This window comes from Protopterus annectens, chromosome 6.part1, assembly GCF_019279795.1.
Source record: "Protopterus annectens isolate FY-2018-M chromosome 6.part1, PAN1.0, whole genome shotgun sequence".
NCBI classification, from domain to species: Eukaryota; Metazoa; Chordata; order Ceratodontiformes; family Protopteridae; genus Protopterus; species Protopterus annectens.
This window is the reverse complement of record NC_056738.1, coordinates 397,904,436-397,929,146: the sequence shown is the minus strand read 5'-3', so window position 1 is coordinate 397,929,146 and position 24,711 is coordinate 397,904,436. Positions and strand designations below refer to the sequence as shown.

At 42.8% G+C, this 24,711-nt stretch overlaps 1 protein-coding gene across 1 annotated transcript in view; it reads left to right on the top strand.

Moving 5' to 3' along the window:
* LOC122805298 (girdin-like) overlaps positions 1-24,711 on the top strand; it is a 1,431,879-nt gene that overhangs the window by 871,528 nt on the left and 535,640 nt on the right. Inside the window, exon 10 of the mRNA XM_044075386.1 lies at positions 23,441-23,599. Coding sequence (XP_043931321.1) covers positions 23,441-23,599 — 159 coding nt within the window. The remainder of the gene's footprint in view (positions 1-23,440; positions 23,600-24,711) is intronic.

The following is a 24,711-nucleotide window of genomic DNA, read 5'->3' as shown; positions in this document are numbered from 1 at the left end:
CTGCAAGTGTGGGACTAGAACACTGACCTAACTACTTTATTACACTACAGCATTATGCAGTTACAGAATGCACTACCAAGATTACTGGGACATAGCACTCCCAGAGGTGTATTTGTAGATGGGTGACATCATCGGCCTTGCTAACGGTGGGTATAAGAAATGTATGGAGTGTGAGCAGTATAAAGGTATTACTTAGTCCTCAAGCAAACGGGAAGACACACACACACACACACACACACACACACACACACACACACACATACACACACACACCAAGTGTGGGACTAGAACACCGACCTAACTACTTTATTACACTACTGCATTACACAGTTACAGAATGCACTACTGAGATTACTTGGAGACAACTCTCCCAGAGGTGTATTTGTAGATGGGTGACATCATCGGCCTTGCTAACAATGGGTATAAGAAATGTATGGAGTGTGGGCAGTCTAAATGCAATTTAGAGTCCACCGGCAAATGGGGACATACATACACGCACAAGCCAGTGTCGTGTAAGGAACACCTGCCTACTTGCAGATTACTATTAAATACTACATACATACGAATCGTGCCACACAGACTACACATGTCAAGGCTGTCATTTTGACCATCTGGGAATGAGGACATCAACAGGGATGCTGGCAGTTAAGATGTACATACCTGTGAACCTGTGTGTTTAAAGTATGAATCCATCCTGACCTGGGGTATGCCCATCTGTGGAATGGATGACTACTACCACTATACAGGGTTAGAATGGCCATGCCCATACACAGAGGCACATAACCAATACAAGGTTTCACTGGGCATGCTCACACACTTAGTAACACAGTGCTGTTCGGTTTGCACTACGTGTCCATCTACACAAGGATATACTGGGCATGCTCATACAATTAGTAGCACAGGGGACATGCTCACACACTTAGAAGCACAGGGCTGGTCAGAATGCACTACTATGTGTCCATCTACACAAGGATATACTGGGCATGCTCATACTCCTAGTAGCACAGGGCTGACTGGGATGCACTCTGATGCTAATCACGGAGGGCCACAGTGGCCATGCTATTACAGGTAGACATAAAGATCACATTGTAATGGGTCTGGTGTTAGTAGTTGTCATTGTTACCGGGAACACTGCTCTACATATATTTGACACTGGTCTTTTACACATCAGCTGTCATTCTGGGATGACATGGCTGACAGTAGGCAGGCCTTTGTCACATATCACATGCATCCATGATACAAGGGAGTGTGGATATTACCCAAGTCGCATCCGCCCACGCAGTGCCATTCTAAGGCAAATGTCCTAAACACAGGTTAACTCCCCTACACCTACAGGACAACTGCATTGTTTTCTTATGCTAACCAGTGCTAGGTGTGTAGCGTCCATATTCACAGTAGGCCACTGTAGATCCAACAATGGGGAGTACTGACATATGTGCAGTGAGGAACACCTGGCTGATGTCTCTGTAGTGCACAATAGCACTACCACCATATACCTCAGAACCTAGCAATACCACCATATACCTCAGAACCAGACATGTGAGCCATAGCACAGGTACAGACCACTCCAGGTGGTGTACCCACATACATAAAGGCCACTCACATGTACTTACCGGTCCCTCCATGAAAGGCATCACAGATGAGCCATGTGCAGGACACAGTGTCACATGCTGCATTCTAGGATGTAAACTGCAGACACCACCATGCCCTAGGACCACCAACATGCAACCATACATGTTGTATGACAGATGAGTACACCACCATGTGACCCTTGACCTGTGTACTGTACTAAGCCCTACATCAACTGTAGGCAGTACACATGTACTGACAAGTTGTATCATGTGTTATGCAATGCAATGATACCACTGTCTGTGACCAGGTCAGCTGTACACATACCAAGGGCCCTCTGTACTTTCCACCATTAGTAGATATATGTTGCTGCACACCAGTACACACCCTCAGTATGGATATGACATACATGTACCTGCCCTGGGTATGTACATGCCACACACACACAACATACCTGTAAATAGCATAGCTGTTGTAGTCCTTTGTGGAAACAGGTGGCTACAGCCATTACACACATGCACATGGAAAGTAGGTCCATGGCTGCTGACTGTTAAGAGTACATAAGGTGCAATATCAATGTTGACAGAGGTAACATCCCCTCTGTACTGATCACCCATCATATCATACAACAGTCCATGTGTCATGTATGTCATTATACATATCCATCAATTGCAATGCCAAAAAACATGACCAAATGTCAGGATTGTAGGACCTACACACCTGTGCATGTAGTGTTGTGCATTCAGATAACATGCGTGTGCAGTTGCTGATGTACGCAGGTGGCATGTATCCTAGTACATCATGCAGCTGCAATGCAGCCTTAACATTGCCAACTGTATATGGTGATATGCTGAATGTACAGAAAGATGTACCACGGGTATGGACAGATGTGTTGAAATAACTAAGTGGCTGGGCATCTTTGCAGACAGATGTTTGCTGTGGACAGCTCACAGGTGTGTCACAAGCAGTCCTACAATTCCCTGTGTAACCAGTAAGCAATGGTTTCATTAATTGAAGGACATAACACACAACTTAGACAGCGGTCAGGGTGGCAGCGAAGGTAAATCACTTGACACCTGTTAATAGATATGACATCCCTAGTGCATATATCAGCACTGTTGGCACAGGAAGCATCAGTACAGTTTGTAATGTGCGCAATACTGCTGTACATCTGACATACATAACATGAGCTAGGTAGGTCTGAGATTCAATGTACTGGCATTTGTGGTTGCATGTGCATCCATATATGTCACGTATTGTGGGGAATACATCTCAATTGTTACTCATTCTCCTGTACACTAGTGTACATATCTGTACAGACTGCAATGTAGAAAGCAGGACATAGGCAGGGGCGTGTATCTCACACATGTGAGGTATCTGTATGTGCATGACATAGGTGTATTAATTACTGAATGCCACAGTCTGTGTATGTAGGGTTGACTGGTCCCTGGGGTGAGGATGTATGTTACCATACTGAACTGATTGACCCCTCCCACCATCCAGATGGTGCATTCAACTATCAGTATTGATGTCTCCGATCATAGGCTGTACTGACTACCTGTACATGTGTATTCTCTGTGGCGATTCATGTAGGTGCACAGTACTGTAATGATGATTTGCACATAGGCAGGGGTCCTCATCCCACCAGTAGCAACTGTGTGTGAGTGTGTGTTACTGTGTTGGTGAAGTCGTGAGTGTGTGTGTGTGTGTGTTACAGTGTCACTGAGTACATGTGTGTCAATACCTGAGTGTGTGGGTGCAGTTGTGTGTTGGTATCCTGTCATGGGAACGTGCATTACAGATTCCCATTGAGGCATCACACTTCCCACTGGCCTCTACCCTTGTAATCAGCTAGACCACTCTCTTACCTCACCACTCCATGTAACTGTACCTGTGATGTCATCCTTTATGGACGTCATGTCTGTGGCCACAGTAGCTTAATACACAGCTATCATGCTCTTGGAATGGTAGACGTCTTTGTAATGTGGGACATTCTCACTGGTATGTGGCAGCTACATGGTGCATGCTGGTATATTCATACATACCTGTGAGTAGTCCACATTGATATATGGGACACTTAACTGCAAACACTGACATCCACCGGCATGTGCAATTAAGACCTGAAGAAGGACAGCAGAACATCATGACCAACATGCATTTACTGTTGTTACACAAGACACATACTGTTAACAGTATTGTACACCTGTACTACATGGTATATCTTTTGCCTGTCAACAGTCCTCAACATTTGTAAACTACACGTATCATCTTTGTCTGTTCACCCTGTGCATCAGACCATATGAGCATGTCCCTGCACCGATGGTGTGGATGTCAGGGATGCGGCACAGGCATCATCATATGCACAGGGTGTTAATGTTTGCCGGAGGCCTAGGCTGCACTGTTGTTACCCAAGACACATACTGTTAACAGTATTGTATACCTGTACTACATGGTATATCTGCTGCCTGTCAACAGTTCTCAACATTTGTAAACTACACGTATCATCCTAGTGTGTTCACCCTGTGCATCAGACCATATGTGCATGTCCCTGCACCGATGGTGTGGATGTCAGGGATGGGGCACAGTCATCATCATATGCACAGGGTGTTAATGTTTGCCGGAGACCTAGGCTGCACTGTTGTTACACAAGACACATACTGTTAACAGTATTGTACACCTGTACCGCATGGTATATCTGCTGTCTGTCAACAGTCCTCAGCATTTGTAAACTACACATATCATCCTAGTCTGTTCACCCTGTGCATCAGACCATATGAGCATGTCCCTGCACTGATGGTGTGGATGTCAGGGATGCAGCACAGGCATCATCATATGCACAGGGTGTTAATGTTTGCCGGAGACCTGGGCTGCACTGTTGTTACACAAGACACATACTGTTAACAGTATTGTACACCTGTACTACATGGTATATCTTCTGCCTGTCAACAGTCCTCAACATTTGTAAACTACACGTATCATCCTAGTCTGTTCACCCTGTGCATCAGAACATATGAGCATGTCCCTACACCGATGGTGTGGATGTCAGGGATGTGGTACAGGCATTATCATAAGCACAGGGTGTTAACGTTTGCCAGAGGCCTAGGCTGCACCACTGGATGGCATCATGTGTGTGGGTTTGGGCCTTTGATCTAATTGGGCATGTGTGGATGTTATGCATGTGTGTGTTGCGGTGCCCTACATATGTGTCCAGTGTGTGAGTGTATGTCTGCACACAGTTCTCCTATGTGTCTGACATACACAGGGGTATTATTGACAGCTGCAGACTGTACAGGTGAGGTTTTACAGTTCACAGTGTCTGGCCACAGACATGTGACCTGTGCCTGCCAGGGGTTGCATGGGCACTACCAGACAGAGGTGCAGATTGGGTACTGTCTGATGTCACTAGTTCACTGGAACCGTGTCCCTGTTGGGACCATCCCGGGTCATGTGCATGTGGCCTGCTGTGTCATGGTGTGGACAGCACAGCACCAGATACACTGCTGCTGCTACCGCCACTATGGAAGTGGGCATGTGAGGTAGCTCGTACATGTAGACCTGACACAGGTGATGTAGCAGGCCTACATCCACATGCCCGATGCCTCACTCCTACCAGATGTTCCAACACAGACAGCTCACGCTCATGGATTGTCATGCCACAGTCAAGGACTCCAACCATGTTACCCAACCATCTATCCAAAGCATTAGCAATCTGCTGTTGAGCATTTACCATTGCCTGGATGCTGTTGTTTAAAGAATGGACAGCAGCCCTCTGCAGCCTCTGATCTTCTCTGTTGCACCATTCAGCATGTGCCTGTGCCTCCATTACAGCCTTAAATATGTGTCTGGTGACACCAGCTGCTGTGCTCTGTCGTGCTGGAGCATGTTGGCCAGAGGTCCTCCTAAGAGCAGCACTGGCTACGTGCCTGTGTGGGGCACCACCAGTAGTTTGGCTGACACCACAGTGTGCAGGCACACCTTCCATAGCCCCCACACTTTCCTGTTCCAAGCTACCATGCGCCAACTGTCCTTCCACTATGGCCACTAGTGATGGGGTATGTGCAGGTATGGGATCTGTGTGCTGGGATGAGGTGGATATAGATGGAATGGCAACCAATGGCAAAGTTTCAGCCCCTGACAACTCTGCCTGTGTCCCAATCATACGTTCATCATCACTGCTAGAGTCTGTGGGGACACTAACATCTGATGTACCGCAGGAGGGCAATGCACCTATATCACCTGTGAGGGCAGGCAAGAACTGTACATTACAATTTATACAATAGACACACACACACACACACACACACACACACACACACACACACACACACACATGCATGTGATATGACAGAAGGCATGCAACATGCATGTGATATGGCAGACTGCATGCAGCACAGACAATAATAGTGGTAGTTATCATACATCCCTAGGTTGCACACAACAGCATGCATGTGTCATAGCAGATGGCATGCAAATTACACAATCATAGTAGTGGTTAGCATACATCCCTGTGTTACACCATGTGGACCAGCACAGGTTAACAGGACACCTGCCTGATGTGTGGCATATGACCTTGATAATCACATGTAGTATGATACGTGATCTGCTGACATGTGCAATGACATCCATACATGTTTAACACAATGGTGTCCTGTCAGTGTCGGTGAGATGATTCACATAGTTTGCAAGTGTGGCACATGGATAGTCATTGTGATGCATTGCAAGTCCGACCTGTTTATTGTGACAGGACCATACATTATGTGTACATGTTATGAATGGCCACATGGCAGATAGATTTGTGCATTACGGTTCCTGATAAATAATAACACTCTCACCTGCAACGGGCTGCTGTCACAGTGGAATGCCAGAGGTACCTAAATAGGAGTAACACAGCAGTATGAGCATAATCCACCCCTGTATAAAGGCTACAGGGAGCAAAGTGCATAACACATATACCAGTACATTAGACTATACTATGGTGTATGCACATGTGTGCATACACAGACTAGCATACTATAGTATGTGGCATCTATGTATACATGGCTTGCATATGATGTTACATTACATACTGTACAGTGGCACATGCAGCTATATTAAATATAGTTGATATAGGTGCAGTACTGACTTACCAGGCAACACCAGGCTCAGTGGTTGAGAGACACCCACCTCCACAATATCAGCTAAGGCTTGTAGATGTGGTTCTGCAGGTGTCCCTAGGTTGGCGAGTAGCTCCTCTGTACATGTGAGTGGCATCTGAGTTGGTGGTCCACCACCTCTTGCACCTAGTTCCATGGCAATTGCATTCACATGCTGTTTTGCCCATATAATGAGGTCTGTACAGTGTCTGCGCACCTGCTGGTATGTGCGGTTGTGGCCACCCACATCATTAACCCTCCTGCGAAGTTCCATCCACAGGGAATACTGCTGCTGTGCATCCTGTGGCACATGGCCGAACAAGATGTCGTGATTGTCGAGTAGGTATGGGATGAGGGCCTCATCCTCTAAGCGTGTAAAAGGGGGAAGCCTTGCACGTGACATACCTGGAAGACATAATGATGAAGACAGGTCACAGTACCTCAGAGACATACAGAGCTACAGCTGAACATACATGTGTATCGCATTAATTCAGTTTAAATAGTTGTATTTGCAAACCTACATGACACTGACGTGTTTGTGTCACACACATGTCACACTCAATGCTGAGTGGATATTATCACCATATATGTGTGTGTGTGTCACCTGATTACATTGCTCATACTCCATGTGGTTGCTGTCTTGATGTGGGCGTGTCTGTTTGCCTGTACTGGTGTTCCTACCTATCAGACATGGCTGGATGTGTCCACATTAATGCAGTCGACCTTGATGCAGTGTATATGTCACATATAAGGACACTGCCTTAACAGACATGACCTGTGACCCTGCAGACATGCTCACATAAGGTTTTACATGTATGTGTTCTGCCATATACATCTACACTGCACTGTACAGTGATTCAACATCCTGCCATGTATCATCTGTGTTGCACATGTGATACATATGGGACACTGGCTAGCCAGATGGTATTTGCAGGGATGGATATCAACTATAGCATGTACAGTCAAAGTCAGCTAGTGGGCTATATGCCATGGGCCATGTATGCATCTAGGATGAAAGGTTACCTGGCAGTAGCCCACAGGTGGGTATGTGGGGCCAGGTGGAACAGTGCCACATTACTGATCCACAGTGTTAATGATACATATACCATGTATTACCATACGGTCATCACACCATGTCTGAGAGGGGAGCGATGTGCAGCTTTGACGGACAGGAATGCATAGTATGGCAGGACTATGTCAAGTGTATGGGACAAGGATCTGTCCAGCATGTGGTATGTGGATGTCCATGAAGTATGTGTTCGAGATCAGGATGAGTAAGTGTAGCATGTCCAACATCACTGGGTTGGACATGGATTTATTCAGGGTATGCATCATGCTACATAGTGGAGATGGGGAATGGGAAGGCTGGTGTAGGCCATCTGCACATGGCCAATACCCCTTAAAGGAAATATGTGATCTGATATGGGTCACTTGAGTGTTCTGTATGGCTGGACAATGATCTCTATATTCATGAATGACACCCTATCATTATTAGGGTTGCCACATATGACTCTCTGACAGGTGTGGTGACATAGCTATCACAGGAAAGACAACTGCCCAGCTGCATTCCTCACACAGAAGTGTCCATTATGTTGACCACTGCCTAGGTGATAGTTCATGGGTACAGAGTTATTAACATAGGGGTGACAATGCGAGTCAGCTATTGCTCCTAGGTCATAGTCATTTGAATACTTCAATAGGCAGATGCCTTCTGTTTGTCTGTGAGGTATGGACTACAATGAGGGGGAATAGAATTCATTAACCCTGACATACTGTAGCTGCCACTGGTGTGATGATCACATATTATTCAGACACCTTCTGTAGTGTTTGTTCTGCCAGCAGTCCTGTTGCAAAACACTCCTGTGACATAGTAATGTATATCTAGTATACCGAGTGTAGGTGGTACACAGCATGGGTGATGATGTCCTATGACCTGGCAAGGTTATAATATGCAGTGTGACATCAACCATACTGTCATCTACATCTGTACTGCTGACATCACTTAAGTGATCAAGGTTCATGGCCTTCCAGACCAGACTCAGCAGGGTAGTAGTGCAGTACTTCCCATTATCAGTGGTGTCTCCCCCTTTGTGGGTTGTGATACCTGTTGGTGTGCACCATTCAGTGTGTACACAACCTGACATGGAGCTATGTTTTACATGATGTGTACGTGGAGAGCATCTTGTTTTGCCATAGGTGTATGATACAACCTGTGATGTGGGCAGGTCCCATGCAGACTGAGTGCAGCTTGTACCTGCATAGCTGTGGGTACAGGAGCCCTGTGGTGTAAATGGATATATGCTTGCGTACCTGTTTGGGGGAGGGGGCCGTGTGTTTATATTATCCAAGACCCTATCTGGATTGCTTATTCATGCTAAGCATTTGTTCAGGACTTGTAAACACTACGTAAGCTAGTAATTACTATAGCACTTAATCTTCCAAATCACCTACAGGTAAGGGTGAACATGTTTTGTACATACTTTTCTCACTTGCGTAGAGTAGTGTAGCTGTTGTACTCACTTTCCTCACTTATCTAGGTGAATGCAGTTCTATATTCAGGCATGTCCAAGAGTCAACTGCCAGTGTTCTCACTTGTCTATCTGATGAATCTGAACATCTTGAGGCAATATACACATTGCCTCATGTACACTGACAAGCTTCTCCGCCTACCACCCAACACTACAACCTGTGAGAGATGCACTCATCAAGCCAAACTGGAGGTAAAGGTCTCTCCAACCAAGCCTGACCCTGACTGTCATGTGGAGAAGGTACACAGTTGCACAGCACCACACTCATCACATAAGTCTCCCTGAATCTACCCTACCATTAACAGGGAAAACTACTCGTGTACCAACACATTAGCTCAACGGTTTCTGGAATTCATAAACACCAATGCCTTGACTCAACATATCCACATACTCACCAGGGCAACAATATCCTAGACCTAGTCATTACCAACATGAGTGACTGGTACTTCACACGTGAAGCCAACTCCTTGTTGGTCCGATCAGACCATGTGCTGAACACCGTTGATATCCACATCCCGCACCTACCCCCCATTAAGGGAACCACAATATAATATGTCTACAAGGCCAACTACATGCTTTTTAAGACAGATGTGGTGGACATCATGACACCCATGCAGATGGACAGTACTGTTACAACTGCTGAATCCTACACAAATGCACTCTATAAGCACTTACAGGAGTGCATGGCTTGTGCTATCCCATACAGAACCAGGACGCTATACTCATAATTAACTAAACCAGTCTGGTGGTCCCCTGCCATAAACATATTGTACTACAGGAGGAAGACACTGTTGCAAATGAGAGTACAATACCATGCGTGGAGGAGATCCCTGGCCAGCCTCATTAAGAAGGTGAGATCCCTTATAAGATCCTCCAAAGCTAGCTATGAAAACTATAATGCAACTAATACCAGCCACCACAAAGCATTCTATAGCTATGTCACATATCTCGATGCCAACAACCAGATCTGCTCTGAGTTACAGCACAAAGGCACGAACATTACAGAAACAATTGATATTGGCAACATCCTGGCAGATCCCTCACAAAGCTGCAAACTCTAAAGGCAACATCACAGCTTCCATAGGGCTGGACAACATCCCAGGCTGCATTTTACACAAATTTCAGATTGTACTGTCTCCTCACTTACACACCATGTTCAATAATAGCCTCACATTGGGCATAGTGCCCCCTGAATGGTGCACAGCAACAGTTATCCCACTCCACAAAGGTGGCGCCACAACGGACCACAGGATCTATTTCCCTATAGGCCTGACTAGACTGGTCTGCAAGGCTATGGTGCACATCATGGATCACTGTCACAGAGACACTGGGTACCTCCCAACCTTTGACCCCTCCCTGTTTGGCATTGTTAAGACTGGACCATGCCTCCTAAACCTGGTGGACTTCTTAGAGACAGTTACCAAGGCATTAGATGAGGGTAAGGAGGTCCACACAGCCTACCTAGATCTCTCATAGGCTTTCAACACCATTCCTCCTTCTGGTATTATCAACATACCCATCTGCCTGAACATTAACCACTATGTCATGTAATGGTTTGCAAAGTGGCTCACAGACAGAACCCACACAGTGGGACTTGCATACCCTAGGTCTGACTGTATACCAGTTACAACTGGCGTCCCCCAGGGCTCAGTCCTAGGGCCCCTCATGTTCGTTATATACTTCTCTGATGTACAGACAAGCACAAGAGGGCTTTGGCTGAAAAGGTTTGCAGATGACTGCAAACTAGGGGACATAATTGTTTCCCCAGCTGTTACAGACACCCTCTGGAAGGGTTGCTCTGAGATGGGTACCTGGTGTTAATATCATGGCATCAAGCTGAATGCCTAAAAGTGCATAGTCATCCCCTTTGGATATAATTAATTAACCACGGACTACCACATAGGTGCTAGTCCCCTACATACAGAAAAGGTAATACAGGATCCGGAAACACCAGTAGATAGCAATCTCTCCTTCGATACCCATAATGACAAGGCGGTTAGAATATCCTTCTACATGGCCCCCCTAATGTCTAATGGGTTCGCATCCAGATCAGAGGGGCCATTGTGACTCAACACATGTCATATTAGACCCATTAAAGGATACAACACCCCATTTGGGATATACCTTACAAGACAACTGCAACAGCTTGGAAGACCACATCAGTACCACACCAAGAGGATTACTGACCTCAAACAGATGACCTATGCAGCCCAACTTACGAAATTCCAGCTGTACTCAGATGCATACCGCATACTCACAGGTGATTTCTGCTTGACATACAAGGCCCATGTCCAACCCTGTATTGCTGGATATGCTCCACCTAAACAGAAGCCCCTGAGAGCCACATGCTCTAGGGATATACACCTAACCACAATGATGAGTAGGACGTGCTGGATGGATAGATTCCTGACCCAGACACTCCCTATGCTTTGGAACGTGATTCCAATGTACATCACGCAGGGCCCCTCATGGGCACTCTTCAAGGGAAACTTTGACATGTGGATGGGAGACAGACATGTACCTGGGGATCACTGCAGTGGCTCTGCTGGACAGAGGTATAGGGAACTATTGGCTTTGCCATTCAGAGGCACACGGAACCAACCTATGGGGGTGGCGAAAGACAACACACGCTACAGATACCCTTGGTAAGACAGCCTAGTATCTACCTTTGCACATATTACATGTCTTATGTGCATGGATAGTTAAATAGCTCTTCCATTTTACTTTGCTATCATGCTGATAAACTCTCGGCTCACTAAAAGAAATATGTATCCTGTTATTGTGTATTGTAAATGCCAATTGACATAACTAATGTTTGCCTACCATTACAGTAATGCTATGTAGCTTGTAATACATATCTGCCTACAATACTGTACATTACACAGTTATTGGCACAATATCCCACAATGCAAAACATACTTACACAGTGGCCCAACCTTCCACTTGTTATTCTCTGTATTACACCCATACATATGGCTACAGTTACAATATATCAACATATACTATCCCCTGTTATAGCACATACTTGTTGGACCAGCCCTGCCACTGACGTTGGCTGGTGAGGAGTATTTCTGTTCAAAGCCCTTATATAGCATCCCTTGTGGTGTATGCGGTGTGTGCCTTGTGATCTACAGCAGTACACACAAATACTACAAGTGTTACTATGCTCAACAATACATCACTACAAGATAACAGTTTCCACTATATGAAGTGAAAAAACAACACCAACAAGAAGAAATCCACAAAGCGGTACTCCACAAACACCAGAACGCTTGACTTCGGAACGCAATTTTGTTTAATAATAAAAGCGTTTTCGCTTCCAGAAAACCGGAAGCTTCATCAGCATAGATAATACTTATGGTATAGGGGCTATAGAGCAACTATTATCCAACAAGACCAAATATAATAACGATGATATACAGAAGATATGCAAATTGCTAAATGCTGTATTAGAGAACAATATATTCATTTGTCAAGGAAATTATTATAGACAACAACAGGGAGTTGCTATGGGCACACCCTGTGCCAACTCCTATGCCAACCTTGTTTTGGCATATCGGGAAGACAGTACAATATTTGAATCGACACATGCATGGACTGATAAACTCAGCTTCTATGCACGTTTCGTCAACGTTATTTTTTTCTTGTGGAATGGCAGCATACAGGAGTTGGAAGCATTTATATCATATTTAGAAGATAGTTCTGCGTTTTTCAAATTTTCCATGAACCATTCAAAAACATCGATATACTTTTTGGATATGAGATTGGATAGAGATAGAATGGGGATGATAACTACCTCATTGTATAGAAAAGATTGTTGGCAGAATAGTCTACTTAATTATGACAGTATGCATCCACGGCATACATTTGACAACATTGTAAAAGGACAGGTATGCAGAATTTCTAGATTATGTAGTGATGATAATAGGTTCCATGAGGAAGTGGACTGTTTTCGGGAAAATTTAATAAGTAGGGGATATAAACATGACAAGTTAACCCCTCTAATAAACTATAGTAAGACTAGAAGAAATGATACAGCCAAACCTTGGATATGTAGAAGGACATATGATATAGAAAATGGTGCTGCAACAATGGTTGATAAAAAGGAGAAGACCAGGGATCATACCAAGATGGTGCTAACCTACAGCAGCGATATAGGTAATATATGTGACATTATAAAACGTCACTGGCAGGTACTATATACTGACCCTCAACTTAGAGAACAAATAGGGAATACACCAAAATTTATATTTAGGAGGAATAAAAATCTGAAGGATATGTTATGTAAAGAACCAAGTAACAATACAAATATAAAAACCAATAAGAAAGGCACGCATCCATGTCATCATTGTAAGGCATGCCGTTTTATTTTACAAACTCAGGTCTTCACACATCCAAGAACTAATAAAGAATACGTGTTTAGGGGATATGCAGATTGTAAGACCAGCAACTTGGTATACATTGCTGTTTGTCAAAATTGTGAAACATACTATGTAGGTAAAACGAATAATATGTTTAAAACAAGGATTTTTAAACATTTATCAGATATTAGACTGAATAATGAGCACAATGCACTGGCCATGCATATAAAGAATAATGAGACTCATTCTTTTTCTTTCATGGTGATACAAACAATCATTGCCAACACTAGGGGGGGTAATTTGTTTAATGAGACTGAGTGTGCTGAAACCAGATGGATTGTGAGATTGGGAGCAGACAAACCACCTGGAATTAATGCCATTGTACCTTTAAAACCCATCCTGAAGAAAAGGAGGATAAAATACTGAAATGTGATAGGTTGATGTACTATTTAAATTTGTGTTGTGCAGTTTTAATTGTTATCTGAAGAAGAGCAGATGGCTTGAAAGCGCTTATAAAGGTTTTATCTTTGTTTTTACACAATAAAAGTTTTTACTGAATTTTGGCTCCACGTGGCATTCTCTGCTTATTTGTTTTTTGGATTTACCTTGGAGTTTGGCAGTGGACCTAGGTGCAAGACAGTATTTTTGTTCATATCACTTTAAATACTACAGAATAGTACTACATACACAGACATACTGGCTGTTCTACATACCTTATTAGTAACCCGAGGTATCGTTAACTGTTGATTCAGTCCTTTTCAGTTTGTGTTTCAATGTTTTTTGTAACATTCTGCTGGTATATACGGATGGTTTGAATGTGTGATAGCACATCCTTTTCTAGTTACATATCGGTAACATGTGGTATCATGTCCACCAATTGCTGTTCCAAAGTAGTTAATTAGATGCATAGCAGCTGTGCAGCTACTCCATTAGCCGATACCATGGAAGCAGTGCTGTATAAGTGAGTACTCCTTTTGGGTGTTGTCCGTTTGCCTTACTTTTGAGGGAAACTGCCTAGATGTGTTATTGCGATATATTTCAACAGCTATATGGAGACACACAGAGATATATTAGCTTCATGACTCCCGTGAACTGTGTGTAATGGCGAGACAATTTAGTTCTACATGTGAGTACAACTGTTATATTTCGGAACAGTGCTACTTATGCAGGGTTTGTTTGTACCTGATACTTCTGCAGATGTTTAAGTCTGGCAAGGATGTTTGGCCAGCTCAAGGCCGTATGGCTATGCATGAACTGTTATGTGGTGTACAGTGTGCTCACCAGACATCCTTGATTTGGTGTACAAGTGTAGCATACTGTGCTGTTACTCACTAATTGCTAACACATCCCTGTGTAAGCACAACCCTCTGAAACGGGATTAGTGCAAACAAACCCTATTACATCAGCAGCTGTTCCATTGTATAACAGCAGCTATTTCACATAGGGCCATGTTAGTGTGTCTCTGACAAGTTATGTTAAGGCTTCTGCAGATGTCGTACAGTGTGTGAATGATTTGTGATGTTATTACAGTTTGTATTGTAATATGTTTGGGTGTGGGGGTGATGTCGGTTGGTGTGCTTAGCAGATGTAGGTTTGTAGGAACTGCTTTTATACATAATTGCTATGTGCGTGAGGGTTCCTTCCCTATTTGAACACCTATCCTTTTGTGGACTAATACAATGGTAATTGCAGGCTGATTCATTAAGGCACTGTTATGTGGTTCCTGTATAGCATGCAGGTGATGTTAGTCCTTGAATCCCTTCGGTAATACATCTGAATGTAATAACGTGTTGCTACATGATAGCTGTGTATTTCTGTCATAGGTATTTGCAGTCATCGTAGTTGTGCTGGTGACTGACCCTCTTTGGCTAGGGTTGCCACCTTTTCATATGTCCATAGTGGATCCTTTTCGGGACACACATCTGATTTTGCAGGCCGACACAAACCCACGGTCAGTACAAGGGATAGAACTTTCCTTTCTTAACTAATTACAAGCTTATTCTTGTAGCAGTTTAGTTGCTTATCCTGTTTCCTGTACCATGTAGGTATTTTAGCTACAGAAATAACTATTGTATGCAACTATTACAGTACATATGGGACATTTGCCACATTTAATATATTTGTTCAGGACACAACCACCCAAAGAGGGAGTGTCCCTCGCAAAGTGGAACAGGTGGTAACACTATAATTGGCTCATGTCCATAGCACATATTTGTAATGGTGTATAGGCATATACTCTCCATATCCTTAGTTCATAAAGGTTGCTAGTGGCGAAATGTGTGATTGCTATGGTCTATGTTATACACATATGTGAACACTTCAACCGCTGTATATGAGAGACCTATGGAATCCCAAAACCACAGTGTTCCGACGCACACAGTACCGGGACCAGACTCCCATACCCCACATTACCGACATCGACAGTAACTCTCGAAGGTAACATGGACATGGAACACACACATCCACACACAGACACACTGCTACCCAACATATCCAAACAAACCATCCTACACTACATATGAGCAGGTGTGCTCTTAGCTAAACAAAGCTATGGCTACTTTCACACCCCTATCCTGCGGATTTGCTTAGCAACATGCAACATGGATTAGCAATAATCCAATGTGCTTACAGCTACGCTGGCGTGCCCCTCTCTTGATGTCATGTTTACCTCCAGGCCACTCCTCAGTGTTGTAATGCTACGTCGTGTGGTACATCCTTACGTCGGCGGGACATTTGCGATTCAGTATTACTTGACTAATTTGCATGGCATTGACTGCTAATTCCTAGTTACTGCACGGAACACTGTCAAAGACCCTTAGCAACCCTTGCACTATGATTTGGTGCAGCATGCGTGCCATTGACTATTATGGGGATATCATGAACTGCGTTACATTACAGTTTTATGACATCTAAATATATTTTCCTTATGATCCCGTTGCACTGCGGTTTTACTTTGCATTGGTGTGGCCATGAATTTAAATGTTATTTTTTATATGTTGTGCAAGTTGTTTTATGCCATTGGCTATATATTTAACCATTGGCATATATTAGCATTATAATACATAAGTTTGTTCCGCTTTCATGGCTCCGATTTTATGTTTGACAACATGTAAACTGTTTTTTTTTTTGGTTTACATTTCTACATGCTTACGCTACACCTGCACAACTTCATGATTTGCACTATACTTTCATTTGCATGCTACACTGCTGCACATGGGGTAATTAGCATACATGCACCGGGAGCTGCGCAGCTCTGGCGTAAGCTGGTAGTGCATGTGGAAACAGCTCTTACCTGGATCGCTCAACGGCCATATTTGGCGCTAGATCACAGACGCTACTCCGGCGCATGGCGCAAGCTTCATGAATCCACAAATAATCATAGCATCCTTATTCTTATGTATAAATAAGCCATTAATACAGTCAGGACCCACATACTAGTTACATATTTATTGACTTCAAATTTGTTAGTATAACTTGTAGTTCAAACAGAGGATAATAAGTTTCTGAGCCACGTGATATTGGGTAATTTTTTTTTTTTGTAATAGCTGGGTGTCCTATTACTTATTGATGCAAAATACGTATTGAATTCTTCTCCCAACAGTTTATTATTTGTGATTCGTTGATTATTGACTTATTAAGGAAGGAGAGCATTTCTGAGAATTAACATGTTTATAATATGTGTTTCGATTCTCCCTATCAGATATTAGCTTATTTTCATACCAGTCTTTAGGTATCGCAGTTATGCTTTTTCATTTCTTTGAAGCTGAGTTTAATCTTCTTTTATTAAATCTAAATGAAAATTTCCTATAAATAATTAATCACTTTTTCTTCTTATGACGATTTAGAAAACTACTGTCCACCAGAATGGAACCCTCAGTTTTTAAAAATACGATCGAAAACTGAGATACAAATTGAATGAAATTTGCCTCATCCACAGCTTTCTTTGCCTAGTGTCACAGTCTGATGCCACAATTCATCAACAAGATCTTGTTGCAGTAGACCAATATTTAGCTTATTATGCTGATAAATCTTAGTCATTTCATTTCCACTAATAACCTTTTCATTAATATCACATCTTAGTGTATTATGATCACAAGCACCAAGACTCCAAGAAATTATATCACTGCTGATGGTGAAAAACAAGTCAACGATCTTGTTCTTGTGTGTCGATAATAGTTTCTCTTGAAATAGACCATTCACATTACGGTGTCAAGGAGTATTTGTTCATAATACAGTAATGTCTAGCCCACATTTGAGTTGCTAAAGTAACTCAGGAGTATGGCAGGACCATAAGAAATGTTATCAGCGAAAGTTGTTTAGAATCTGTGTCACGTACCATCATCATTGGTACACTTGTTAGTAGACATTATGATCAAATCAGTACATGATTCACAGAGACTTTTCCTGATGTGAACACAGAAAATAGACAAGAGTCCTTGAACAGCTCGGAGTTCTCAGCATGCTTTCTACCAATAACATCTGATATACACGTGGAAGCTGGTGCTTCAGATTGAAGCGAGGGAACAGCTTTTATATGTACTTATAGTGACAGAAAAGGCACATTCTTCAGATCTGTTTGTTATTACTCCATGGAGACAGTCTGCTTGTAAAGGGTGAATACTTACTCAACTAAAAGGGTCTACTTCACCCTGTCAAAGGCCGACAATATCGAAGCTGATATTGTCAGCACCAAAATGTCGAAAGTGAAAGTCATTGCACGTGTTAATGGAAATCTCCGTAAGGGGAGATTTCCATTTACTGCAATGTAGTGCGATCTCGGAGTTGGTATATTTAAGTAGCGGGGAGTGTGGGGGTGCAGGGGAGCTTGGCCCCTGCATAGAGCAATTTGTGTTGTGTTTGGGTGGGGTTTTTTTTGTGTGTGTTCGATATTCGGGGGTTTTGACATTTTCATGTTGATTATTACACTGTCAACAGTCTGAGTTTTCGACAGCGTAATATAAACGCAACTAAAACACTATATCAGATAGCACTGAAGTGTGTGTTTGTGTGTGTGTGTGTGTGTGTGTGTGTGTGTGTGTGTGTGTGTGTGTGTGTGTGTGTGTGTGTGTGTGTGTAAAAGCAATAATTAGTTCAGATTTCACTGAAAGTCTGTCAAAATACACTGGCATTTTTTATTTAGAAGATGACAATGAAATCATGCCTCATAAGCAAACATCTTATTTCTGATAAATATTTTATACTGAAAAATGTATAAAGTTTATGTTTTCAAAATGAATGCTATTTAATTTGATATTTGCCTGGTCTAAAAGTATTTTATGCAGAGTTGTTATCTTATCTTATGCTAATAAACATTGGGATGGCCTGGTAACTGGGGTATTGAATTATCCTAGCTAATACATACTGAAAGGAGTAACCATTTTACGGTGAAGTACATTTGCTTAGTTTCCAGTCCAAGCTGGTTCTATGCACCTCTCTCGTGTTAGTGAGATATCCTTCCTCTGCAATGCAACAATTATTATATACTACATACACCATTTTTGATACTGCTATCTTTATCAAGTTTGAATTCCTAACTAAAGTTGTTAAATTATGTTTTATATGTAACAAACATGCAAACACCTTTCTATTTCTTACATAATTCACTCTGGAGTATGTGAATTCAAATATTTCAGAGCTACTAACAGAACCAACACCCACATATAGCAACACTAAATCCACATATGCAGAGGCCCTTAACTGTAACCTGCCCAAGCAAAAAAGACCTCTGAAGCTGAAATGCAAACAAACACCAATCACAACCAATGTGTCACATAGTTCACAACACCAGTGTGCCACCCAGCAACAGCCCCTAAGGCAAGACAATGTACCTAACACTTTAGTCATAGGTGACTCTATAGTCCGGCACACTGATGTCCCTCTCACCAGGGTTAATAAGGAGAAAATTACAGTCAGCTGCCTGTTGGGTGCCAGGATCCGCCACATAACGCATGCACTCAAGTCACTCCACAACAAGTACAAATATGACTCTCTCATTGTCCATGTTGGAGTGAATGACTTGAGATGTACCTCCCTGGACTACATGAAAAGAGACATGGAAGAGCTCTCGGATCATGTGGCCCAGGCAGGTATGACCCTAGCCCTGAGTAGCATCCTGCCTTCGCCCAGAATGATACCACAATATAAGGATAAAATGATTGACTTCAACAATTGGCTAAGCTTATGGTGTCATTCAAAGGGGATCCAGTATCTGTCTGCCTGGGATGACATGATTGACAGACCACGATGCTTTGCCAGAGATGGTCTGCACCTGTCGCCCCTGGGATTCAAGTTACTGGCTAAGGCTCTTGCCACCCCTATAGTGCCTTTTTTAGGAAAACTTCAAAGGACAAAACCACCACCGTAACAGGTACAAGCATGCAAAATCTGAAGGTAATGCTACTCAATGCTAGAAGTCTAAACCTCAAAATGCACTCTCTCGTGGCACTCCTAAAAATGGAAAACATCAATATCTGTGCAGTAACTGAGACCTGGTTCAAGGCTCCAGAGAGCACCCCTGCAATACCAGGCTACAACTCTTACCACACTTTTCGGCCATCAAACCAGGACCGAAACACTAAAGGTGGAGGAGTGTCAATATTCACCAAGGATATTCACACCACCAGGCTAGTTGGCCAACACAATGTGTCTGAAATTCTCCAAGTGCAACTAACACAAGGTAAGACTGCAATCCAAATTGTAGCTTGCTACAGATCCCCACCATACCCCAAGATTCTCACTACACCTTTCTAAACATACTGGAAAATATTAAGATAGAACCAAACACCCTAATACTGGGTGATTTTAACTATCCTGCCATTAACTGGGAAAACTACTCATGTCCCAACACCTTTGCGCAACGGTTCTTGGAATTCATAAATTCCAACGCCCTGGATCAACTAATCCATAGTCCCACCAGGGGCTCCAATATCCTAGACCTGGTCATTACCAACATGGGAAATCAATGCTCCATACCTATGGTCACCGTCTCGTTAGTCAGGTCTGACCATAAGCTAATCACCCTTAACATCCACATCCCACCCCCACCCCCCAGTAAAGAAACCACCATAAAAAACTTCTCCAAAGCCAACTTCATGCTACTCAAGTCAGAAGTGACAAACTTCATGACACCCATGCAGACGGGAACTGAAAGTTCAACTGCTGAATCCTACACTAAGGCACTGTACGAGCACATCCACTCATGCATGAATCGTGCCATCCCAAATAGAACCAAAATGCTCTCATCCATAAAAAGGAAGCCAATCTGGTGGTCCCCTGCCATAAACAAACTTTACAACAAAGGGAAGAAACTTTTGCAGAAAAGAGGAAAATCCCAGGATGCAAAAAACTCCCTTACTAGCCTCAGAAAGAAACTGAGATGCCTCATAAAATCCTCCAAAGCTAGTTACGAAAATAAAATTGCCAAAGATTCCAAAGACAACCACAAAGCATTCTATAACTGTGTCAAGAATTTAAATGGCAATGCTCAGATCTGCTCGGAACTAAAACAGAATGGCATTAAATATACTGATCTGAAGGATATTGACAATATCCTGGCAGATCGATTCAGTACCAACTTCACCCCCCTCTCACCCCCTAAATGGCCCATCTCAATACAGGAAGATTGCCAAATTCCAGTAATAACGGCCACACAGGTACAAAACGCACTCTCTAAAGCCAAGAATGCAGCATCCATGGGACCAGATGACATCCCGGGCTGTGTACTACATGAACTACAATATGAACTGGCACCTCACCTAAGTGTCATGTTTAATCATAGCCTCACCTCAGGTTTCGTACCCACTGAGTGGCACAGAGCTACAGTTATCCCAATCCACAAGGGGGGATCCACCTTGGATCCCGGAAACTACCGTCCCATCAGTCTGACAAGCCTTATCTGCAAGGCCATGGAGCGTATTATCATGGAACTTATAAACAAAGACATTGGCAACCTTCAAACACTGGACCCCACCCAGTTTGGGTTTGTGAAGGGCCGATCTTGTCTCCTGAACCTGATTGACTTCTTTGAATCAGTCTCCAGAGCCATGGACAAGGGTAAGGTGGTCCACACAGCCTATCTAGACCTTGCCAATGCATTTGACACCATCCCCCACTCTGGAATCATAGATAAACTTACTAAGTTGGGCATTAATCCCTATGTCACCCAATGGGTTGCTAAATGGCCTACTGATAGAACCCACACTGTAAAAGTAGCCGGCTCCAAATCCAACTCCAGACAAGTGACAAGTGGATTACCTCAGGGTTCAGTCCTGGGGCCGCTCTTGTTTGGCATCTACTTTTCTGAAGTACAGATCAACACTAAGGGACTCTGGCTAACAAAGTTTGCAGATGACTGCAAACTGGGAGCCATTATTGAATCCCCAAATGATGTGGATACTCTACAAAAGCGCCTTACAGAAACAGATGCTTGGTGGCAGAGCCATGGGCTCAAGCTCAATGCCAAGAAATGTATTTTTATCCCCTTTGGGAAAAAACATGTATCCATGAATTACCATATAGGTGGCAGTACACTAAACACAGAAAGTGTGATAAGAGATTTAGGGACACAGGTGGACAGTGGTCTCACCTTCGATAACCATATCGCCACAACAGTCAGGAAATCCTTCTATGTAGCACACCTCATCACGAAGGGCTTTTCATCCAGAAAAAAGGAGGTCATTGTCCCACTGACTCATCCCTCATTAGACCCATTATAGAATATAACGCCCCATTTGGTATGTACCTCTCAAGACATCTGCAACAACTGAAAGGCCTCAGAAATACCTCACTAAAAGAATCACAGGCCTAAAGCAGATGCCCTACGCTGACCGCCTTAAAAAACTCCAGCTATACTCTGTCGCATATCGTCTACTCAGAGGCGATCTCTGCTTAACATACAAGGCCATGTCAAACCCAGAGCTGTTGGACATGCTACACTTAAAGCAATCCCAATCCCTCAGAGCTACACGCTCCAGGGATCTAAAGCTTGTCATCACAATAAACAAAACATGCTGGAGGGATAGGTTCCTGACCCAGAGACTCCCTAGACTCTGGAATAGATTGCCCATACATGTCAAGCAGAGTGCCTCTTTGGACCTCTTCAAGAGGAACCTTGACGATTGGATGGGAGAAAGGAAATTCACCCCAGGGATCACGTCAGTCACCCTGCTAGACAGGGATCCAGGAAAGTAAATAATGTGGGAAGAAATAGCCAGAGAATTGTTATGGCTAGGCTTGTATAGGCCCTAGGGCTGATAGCCTAGTACCAACCTATGAACCTATGAACCTAATCCTTAAGAGGTAACTGCATACATGTACAAGCATACATTTACATGACGTGTATGCAGCATGCATGCTTTTTCATATGAAAAGCTTGGTGTCACAGAAATATGATTATTTCTTAACCTGCTTAAAAACAGAAGCAATTTTTCTGTTAAAAAGTAGAGCTGAATTGGGATTTCTTAGTGAAATAAAAGAAAATGATATAGCCGATTCTGCACCATACTCAATATTATCAGTGACATGCGTAGTCTAAAATAACAGTAGCATAATTAGACATCAGCATGATTGTTAGTGTTTGAGGTATATTAATGTTAAGCACAAGCTGAACATTTCTGCACTGTAAAAGAAACAAACCTGAAGAGGTATAAGTGTAATTTGGTGTGAATTTGAAGAGTTAATGGAATATAATTTTGATTACAAGTTACATAATATATTATTTTATATAGTATGAGGCCTAGATGACACGCTTTCATATAACATACATATCAAACCATTTTTTGAGTAAGATCTGTAAGTTTTAGACACATTTTGTTAAAGTAAATATGTACTGTTTCTTTCATCCACAAACAAGAACAGAGATCTGCTGAGTGATGCTCGATTGGCAAGAATGTACCGTGATGAGCTGGATATTGCTAGGGAGAAAGCTGCTCGACTAGAACGATTGCAGAATGAAGTGAAGTTGTACAAGGAGCGGTTACAGAGCCTGGAGTTTTACAAAAGCAAACTGGAGGTAAGATATTTATATTTTCTTATCAGAATAATGACTCCCCTTCCTGAGCCATACTGACCCATTTGCCCCTCATACCTTGCAAGATCAGACCCATTTGTTACCTGGCCATGGTAACATTCCTATGACCCATCTATTCCCTGGTCAGCATGAGAGCCTAATCAGCCCCTCTTAGTAGTCAGAGTCAGGTGTTATGGAATGGGGTACTCTACTAGTCATATGGCTCCCCCTCCCTACTCATTCCAACACTGCCATACAGCTCTAATACTGCCACCTGGGAGGAAACATTCATGACTAACCCATACCACCAGGTCTACCCAAATTACTAGTAACAGAGTGTCACTGCAGTCAATATGCTGTTAACAAATCCCAAAACACACTTGTTCGGGTGTAGCAATAGGTCAACCTGCCACTGCCACCCGGGAATGGCCACACTGACAACTGCCTCTCCATTTCACCAAGATAGCTATTGTTAAAGTGTGGCGATCTTAATGATATTGATGAGATTATTAAAAAGAAGATAATGAAAACTTCAGGAGTTTGTAGGATCCCAGGGACATAAAGTTTTAATGTGAAAGTAGAAGTAATAGTCATTTATTGATACTGCCCAGGAGAGGAATATGTTTAATAAAGAGAGGAGATACATAAATCGAAGGATAAAACATATCAATGACAATTTAGTTTGAAAAAATTAATTGAGTAAAACTGTAGCTTAAGGGTGAACATTCAGATAATTTGGCAGTTAAATAATAAGGTACATTCTGCTTTGGACTGGAGCTTTTTTTATTCTAATCTAAATTTAGTTGTATGACTGGATTACTTTTAGGAAGAAGGGTAGTGACTTCCAAGATTTAGTGACAATGTATGAGAAACTATGGACCTAGGTGTGCTGTGTGATGTCTTCATATTTGCAGGATCTATTGGAAGAAATGACAGATGGAGATTTTGAGTGTATTGAGAGTGGCAAGATATGAAATGTTTTCCATTTTAGGAATTTAAATAGAGTGATCCTATAAGTAATTGATATTCTTGTTTTATTTGCAACCTAATTATCCTTTGCTAGTATAAGGCAGTGATCTATTTTGGGGAAAAGGGTAATAAATCTGCAAATATGG